At 36.0% G+C, this 8254-nt stretch overlaps 1 protein-coding gene across 1 annotated transcript; it reads left to right on the top strand.

The window, feature by feature from the left end:
- The first annotated feature begins 1110 nt into the window (after positions 1 to 1110).
- pla2g4f.2 (phospholipase A2, group IVF, tandem duplicate 2) lies at positions 1111 to 7957 on the top strand. Its single transcript, XM_026286777.1, has 20 exons — positions 1111 to 1119; positions 1588 to 1660; positions 1843 to 1979; positions 2527 to 2655; positions 2795 to 2835; positions 2989 to 3031; positions 3139 to 3193; positions 3438 to 3586; positions 3687 to 3809; positions 3893 to 3927; positions 4137 to 4275; positions 4499 to 4635; positions 4760 to 4982; positions 5087 to 5204; positions 5402 to 5539; positions 5628 to 5735; positions 6633 to 6806; positions 6916 to 7085; positions 7168 to 7354; positions 7719 to 7957. Exons 1-20 carry the CDS (start codon positions 1111 to 1113, stop codon positions 7955 to 7957), a joined length of 2427 nt encoding a protein of 808 aa, XP_026142562.1.
- The last annotated feature ends 297 nt before the right edge of the window (positions 7958 to 8254 follow it).

Below are 8254 nucleotides of genomic sequence, written 5' to 3' on the forward strand. Positions count from 1 at the left end.
TAGATATTAGACATTAGCCCTCTGGCCAAAGACTTGCCAGCCAAGCTGATGTCAACGGTGTGCAAAATGACTCTTTTCTTTTTCTGTTTATAGAAACACTCATGACAACAGTATTTTAACAATATTAGTAGTAGAGACATGTTATGAGTGGTGTCCCACATATAATATATGTGGCAGGTTCTTGTGTTTAATATGACTCATTTACTTAGAAAAAATAGTTTTTTTTTCTTCCTGAAATTCTCTTTTGTTTCAATGTAGAGTATCGTTGGGGTGTGACATAATTATGCACTGCACGCGACGTCACTAAATAGTTTCACTATAACACTAGGATCCTAAAGTCTTCCCTGGATTCAAAGCAGGCTTTGCAAGGTATGAGCAAATGTCAGCTATACAAACACACCACACTTCTGAAAACATCAATGGCCAGTAAAAGGAACAGTTATTATAGATTCAGAAAAAGAGCATTCTTATAGAGTTGAATGATAGGGCCTTATTCTAGAATTAGCAGATTATTAGATAATCAGAATGCTATTTTAGAACCTTTTCCACATTATGGAAGCATTTTATACTGTACATAATCTGCAAAAATAACAACAAACAATACAACATCAATGTTAATAATAGCTAAATTTTCTCAGATTACACCTTGAATCAGAAGGAGTGTTATGACTACATAGCATTTGAATGAAAGAAGGCTAGGCGGGTATTCATGGGCATGGGAGGGTTTCCATAAACATTCCTTGTAATAGAACTGAAATCTTTTTTCTTTTTTTAAGTCTTATGAGCCTGGATGTGTCACTGTTGTTTTTATAATCAAAGACAGTCCACACCAGACAACGTATGCAATGTGGGCATTTAGCCATTAATAACTCATCTTTTCACTATATCTTAAAGGTGGAGGATGATTGCAAACAGGGAGGAGGTTTTTTGATCCCAACCTCAACACTATAAACAATAAAACAAACACTATCAAATATTTCATCAGGGTGCGAAGGGTTGGAGATAGACAAGTCTCCCAGGTTTTCTGGGTTATATTTCAGTTGTGAGACTAGAGAGATTTCATCTTTTGATTTGAGACTTCACTGTAGGCCTGCTGAGGAGAAGACAACAATGCTGAAGGTATGTCAAATTTCAAGCAAAACTCAAACCCTTTTTCTGAAGAAGACTAAATAGCTTGTTTTTCTAATCATTTAAAAAACGTGATTTTTATGTTCAAATGTAATAAAAACAATAGTATTACAAAACTGCTAAATTTTAATGAAAACATGAATACATGTTTATGAAAACAATACACTGACTGAAATGTATATTTTATATATTTCATTATTTTTCTTCCTTCAAACTTCACTTTTAATTGAATGTCTTCTTAATATTTATTTTTGAAATAAACCAGCAATTAAAAAAAAAAATTGTTTATACACTATATTTTCTTTTCAGTGATAGTATATTGTAATACATGCTGCCTGAAGAGTTCACTTCAAATGAGTGAAATTAATTCCCATATTCCATATAAGCTTACATAAAGTATACGTCGCATTTACAAATTCAGATGAAAATATTGCTACATCATTTCATTGTGTTTCACAGAAAGAGTTCATGCCATACTGGAACCTCAGTGTCACTGTGCTGCGGGGAAAATTCAGTCGGTCTTATGACCTTTGTGAGTCCATCAGCCCTCAAAAACATTGCAACTTGTCATGAAATATTGATGAAAAATCCTTTAAATCAACGTGTTCTGGGTGTATTATGTGTTTGTTTGCCTTTTCTGACTTTGATTTACTGCATACTACAGACTTCATCTATCAAGTGCTTAGTGTAGCTCAAACTTTGCTCTCTCTCCAGTCTCTAAATGTGACTGCTACGTCGTCTTAAAGTTACCCACGGCCTGCGCTTGCTGCCATCGCACCAGGACTGTGAAAAACAGTAATGCACCAAATTGGAATGAAACGTTTCATTTCAGAGTTCACAGTGGAGTCAAGGTGAGCAAATCAGCTTTGGACACTTGCAAGAAAACTCTTTTAGTGGGAAAAAAATGTGCTTGTGTATATTACTTAGGGTTTTCTTAACTAAAACATTTTATTGTGACTGTGCCTTGCCCTTTCAATCTCAGCTGACAGCATGAAGTGATTCTCCACCCACATTGTTCTCGGAAAAAAAGTGATGAATGACATGCTGATGTCAGTAACAGTCAAATGCTGCTACTGTATAACCGCAAACTAATTCTGTATAAAATAATAATAAGAAATTACCTCATATAAATCCCCAAAATATTCCCCCCATGGCTTTATCAGAACTGCTGCCGTGTATAAACCAGAATTCTAGAATGATTTTATTTAGTTGTTTTGCTTTTCTAAAGTAATTAATACTGTTTGAACTTGAGTAAAAATGCTTGGTTGTGATACATGTGATATGATAGGTTTGCAAAGCAGAATTTTGTCATTACGTTTTAATCCTCTAATGTAGAGCAAGAGAAAGAGGGAGCTTTTGAGCTAAAATAAATTTGCCATTTTGTTCTCGTGTGATCAGAACATTCTGGAATTCCACATATTTGATGCTGACAAGTTAACGAAAGATGACTACTTCTCCACCATCCTATTCGACATCGATAACCTCACGCCTGGCCAAAAGCAAGCAAAATGCTTCATTACAGATGAGGTATATTATTTGATGATGAAACTATCATTTTATTAGATTTTTACAGAGTCTTTGAAGTGGACATGTTTCTATGTCCATTACTTTAAATCGATGTATGAAAGAAAGAATTACAAATGTAATACACTTTTTTTTTCTCCAGAAAAAGAGTGAGCTGTGGGTGGAGTTTGAGATGACTGTGAGGTAAAATGAGAATTTAACAATCAAAAACAATATTAGTGGTGTAATTAACCATGCAGTAATTGTACCTCTTTATTAAAAAAAATCTTCTCAGTTAAATCAGTCTGAACGAATCTGTATCTGAACGAATCTTATCTATTCGTTTTCTTTTTCAAGCTCTGAGAAGCCTGAACCATACTTCTCTAATGGAGTGCTGATGGTGAGAATATTTTACACATACTTCAGCAGCACATAAGGAGCAAGTTCAGGTTTCCATAAATCACTTTGGAAATAAGTAGCACTCTCAATTTTTCTGTTCATTTTTAGGCAGGTCCATTCTGTGCACTGGATGTGAAGGTGGAAAAACGTCTAAGGACTAAAGGTGAATAGAAGAACACAGGGTTATTTCTGGGTTTAGATCCATACATCTATACTTTTTAACAAACCTCAATCAGATATTTAAATATATTAGAGTCTGTATAATAGCCACTGAAAGCTTGAGTTGAATTTAAGTGATAATTTTATTCCACAAATACAATTTGTATTTGGTTTTATATAAATATTTTTAAGGTGCTGCATTAAGAACAGTGCCAAAATGATGTGAAATTTTCCTCTGTTTACCTCAGTGGCGAAGGACATGATGTTAAAACTGCGAGGCGCTTATAAGGAAGACTGTTTGATCCCAGGCTCTGAGGAAAACCTCAGCTACACACAGAGCATTCGCTACTACATCAACCGAGACCTGGAGACTGAGTTTAGTCTCATTCCACCAAAAGTGTGTCATTGATTAAACTGGTGATTTCTTAGCAAATCAGTTTATCAATATCACTAACAGAGAGTGTATAATGCTTGTTTATGTGTTTGCATGATTGTAGTTTGTCCAGGCTGGGGAAGAAGTGGAAGGGATAAATTCAAAGATTGCAGACATACTGTCATCGGTCCCTATTAAACCATTACCAGCCAAACAACAGATTAAACTCTCCATGCCCATTGGAAAGGTGGGTACTGGTAAACTCAATTGGAAGACATGTCTTTTTTCAATGTTTCAAAAAGAACAGCTAAATAACTGCAACTCTTTTAGGATGAAGTGGATCTGCAACTAAGCACAGAGGGACGGTAAATAATTTGAATGGCTTATCTCTAACAGTTTAAAGAAAGTGCTTTGGCATGTAATCCATAAACCGAACCTGAATTATTTTAATTGTGTAATTAATTGTAGTCAAATGAGACAAAGCACTGTAAACCACCAACATTTCCTCAACTGGTTTCAGTCTGATTCCTTTCATTTTTCTCAGAATAATCCTGTGTGTGTGTGTGTTTTGAAGCTCTGATGAAAAGTTGGATGTGCGTCTGGATTTTGATATTCCACTGGAAGAAAAGAATTTTCTGGTCAAGAGACGCAAAGTCGTGTCACAAGCTCTTCAGAAAGCTTTGAAGCTCAGCTCTGCACCTGAACCAAGCAAGGCAAGAAAGCAAACACAAACTTGAGTATTAACACATTCAACTGAATCGTTAAATGTGAGCCAAAATCATAACAACAATAGAACCAAAGACTACTTCAGTCTGTGTGCATTGAATTGATTTAATGAATGAGTTTCACAATTTGAGTGGAATTACTGAAATAAATGAACTTTTCCTCAATTCTAATTTATTGAGAAGCATCAGTAAGATTGATGTGACTGTCCAGGTCCCATTGGTGGCTGTTGTGTGTTCTGGCGGCGGGACCAGAGCAATGACTGGCACATTTGGAAGCCTAAGAGCTCTTCAGAAACTCCAGCTTCTTGATACAGTCAGCTACATCACAGGGATTTCTGGCTCCACCTGGTGAGTATAAGTAGCACTTCAGGTCTGCTCAACTCTAAAATAGTGGTTCTCATTTGGTTTTGCTTCAAAACCCAGAACTTATTGGAGATCATTAAACATCAAACTTTCTTTCATTGTCTCATAGGACTATGGCTTCTCTTTATGGTGATGCTAACTGGTCAAACAATGACCTAAATGTGGTTTTGGAGTCTGTAAAGAAGGAGATTTCAAAAAGCGTGTTTAGTGTATTTTCCATTGAGCAGCTACTGCACTACAAAGAGAAGATGGAAGAGAGAGAGAAAGATGGACACTTAGTATCTCTTGTCGATATGTGGGGTCTTGCTATAGAATACCTCATCCAAGGGAAGGTACTAAACACCCTTGATATCACAACTTCAAAATACTTTTTAAGCAAAAATAAAAACAAATACAGTTCTCCATCAGAAACTTGAGAATTTCTTTTCTTCATCAGAAAGAAATGGGTACACTATCTGACCAGCAGATGGCACTATCACAGGGCCAGAACCCTCTTCCCATCTACACTGCTCTCAACATGAAGAATGGCAAGAAAGGATGTACCATAGAGACTGGTAAGAATGGATTTCATTTACTTTGGCCGGTTTAATATGCTTGATGCTCACTATCCTACAATATAAGGGTCCATTATCTTTATTAATAAGTTAATTATGTTTATTCCTTAACAGATCAATTATTTGTATTAAGAGCAACTAGAAGTATTCACTGTAGATATGTTGTCCATGGATCTCTTTGTTCTTTTCTCATTCAGAATGGTGTGAGTTCACCCCATATGAGGTTGGATTTACCAAATATGGTGCCTTCATACCTGCACAGAATTTTGGGAGTGAATATTACCTGGGCCACATGATCAAGAAACTCCCCGAACCTGGAATTTACTCTCTATTGGGTAAACTAGTGTAAATATTATAATGGTTGATGAATGTATTTTAAGTTAAAGATAATGACTGGCAGTTCAAAATGTGTTGTGTTTGCAGGGATATGGAGCAGTGTTTTCTCTCTGAGTCTGACTCAGCTTTGGAATACTGTCACTGGAGTGATTCCATCCTGGGCCAGCAAGGTTGGGGAAGAAGTGAATCAGACAGGTAAAAAGAAGGCAGGGGCAATGAGTAAGACCACCTGAGCAAATTATCCCTATGCAGATCTCAAAAGTTTGGTTGCCTTTCATCACAAGTACCCTTGTGAAGAAGCAGTATGCATATGAACTAGCAGTCTGCTTTAGATAAAAAAAAAAAAACTATATGTTACCACTTACGTGTACTTAAAGCGAGGACTGTTTATTTTCTTAACACACTTAAGTACACTGCAATTTGTTATGATCTCAGATTAAATTTGACATTTTAAATCATTATGTTTTAGTATTCTTTTGTCATGCTTTAAATAAGTACAATTGTTTTGATGTGTTGCCTAACAAGCACATGCAGAGTACTTAACTATGTGATATTACATTTAAAATAATTTAAATGTACCAAATTTGAACTTAATCCAAACAATGCATTTGGCATTACACTTTAACCATATTTCAAAGACAGTAGAAATTAAATAAAAAAATAAAACATGCAATCAGTCTAAAAACATTATTAGTAACTCTAAGATACTAATCAGCAAGTTAAAGTTTGTCCTTTAACATTTAAACTCCTAATTGGCTGCTTATTAATATTTAGTAAGGTAGTTGTTAAGTACAGTATAGATATTGGGTAGGATGTAGAATATAGTCATGCAGAATATATGTTTTATTAATACTAATAAATAGCCAATATGTTAATAATAGACATGTTAATAAGCAACTAGTGAGATTTGGTCCCTGTATTAAAGTGCTACCACATTTTTTTAATGTGTAAAAACTACTCAGACTGAGTAAATACATTACCAGCTGTGATTACAATTTCTGTGATGGCAAATATTCTGTTTTATGTTTGACTTTGTTTAATCTATATGCAAACAATGAAATTTTTTTTATCCTCCCTTGTCTGTAGACAAAGATGACAAACCATCAACGTTGGACACACTTGGGGTCAGCCCTATGACTAGTTTGGCAAAAAAGCTGAGCAGCTTTTTGACCAGCCGTCCCATTATCAGCCAAGTGTTCAACTTCCTTAGAGGCTTCCATCTTCACAGGAACTACAGTGAGAACTGTGCCTTCACCACATGGAAAGGTCAGAACATCATTTATGTTGTCGAGTAGAGTCTAATTAGTGTTATTCCCCTTTTGATTCAGTTTAATCAAACTTGGAAATGATTAATTATAAAGTGGACATTCTGCAGAAACACATCCAGACGCCTTCCCAAACTCCCTGACACCAGCAGACGCCACACTTGGCCTAGTGGACTCTGCTTTTGTCCTGAAGTCAGGATTCCCTCCTGTGTTACGCTCTAACAGACATGCGGACGTCATTCTGTCTCTGAACTACGCTTGGGACACAGACCAGTTCAAGGTGAGGGAGACCACAGAGGCAAAGCAGATTATGAGGAGAGTGGGATGAAATTACATTGTGTTGTTTCTGTATTTGTCTATAGGTCATAAAGCAAACTCAGGAGTACTGCGCTGATCGCAAGATTCCATTTCCAAAGATTGATTACAAAAAGCTGGAGTCTGAGCCGATTAGGGAAGTTTATGTGTTTGAAGATAAAGAGAATCCAGATGTTCCCATAGTGCTTCACTTCCCCCTGGTTAATGTCTCATTCAAGCAGTTCAAGTCTCCTGGTGAGTGTTATTAAAGGGATAGTTCACCCCAAAATTCAAATGCTAGCATCATCTACTCACCAAAAAGTAGATCATTTTAAAATATTCAAACTGCTTTGTCCATGCAATTATAGTCAATGGGATCCCTATTGACTTCATTGTATGAACAAAAAACACTGAGGCACTTTCATCGTCTGTGATCTGCAGATGAAAGCAAGTCATATAGATTTTGAATGACACATGTGTGGATGAATGATGGCAAATGATTTTCATTTTTGGTTGAACTTTACCTTTAAGAATCTTAGATAGAGATTCTCCCTTTGCATGTAGAGAATAGATTACGAAATGTATTTTTATGAACTAATTGTGTGTGTTTTTGTGGCAGGAGTGAAGAGAGAGGGTAAGGCAGAGATGAAGGAAGGAGATTTTGATATTGATTTCACTAGTGCGTTCTGTCCATTCGCCACTCACCATCTTACATACAAACCTGAGGACTTCCAGAAGCTGACCAACCTCACCACCTACAACATTCTGAACAACAAAGACGTCATTTTAAACACACTGAACAAAGCGCTTCAGAGAAACATGGAGAGAAGTTCTGCTACAAAAGTGTCAAAATTCTGATTTGATATTGAGATGAGAAGTTAAAGCTGACAGCAGAAGCAACTGGAGAGTGATTTTTTTTGTATATATTTGACTTTCACCCAGAAATGTCATCATTCACCACCCTCATATTGTTCCAAAACTGTGCAATTTACATTTTTTTCTGTACAGCATCATAAAAAGTCCATTACAGTAGTCCAAATTATGCCATACTTGCCATTTTCCAAGTGTGGCATTATTTCATCATAGCAACTTTGATGCTCCTTATTTGAATAAAGCGAAAGTACATAATATTTGAGAGACGTGAGAAGGTTTTTA

Source organism: Carassius auratus, chromosome 17 (assembly GCF_003368295.1).
Source record: "Carassius auratus strain Wakin chromosome 17, ASM336829v1, whole genome shotgun sequence".
Taxonomy (NCBI): Eukaryota; Metazoa; Chordata; class Actinopteri; order Cypriniformes; family Cyprinidae; genus Carassius; species Carassius auratus.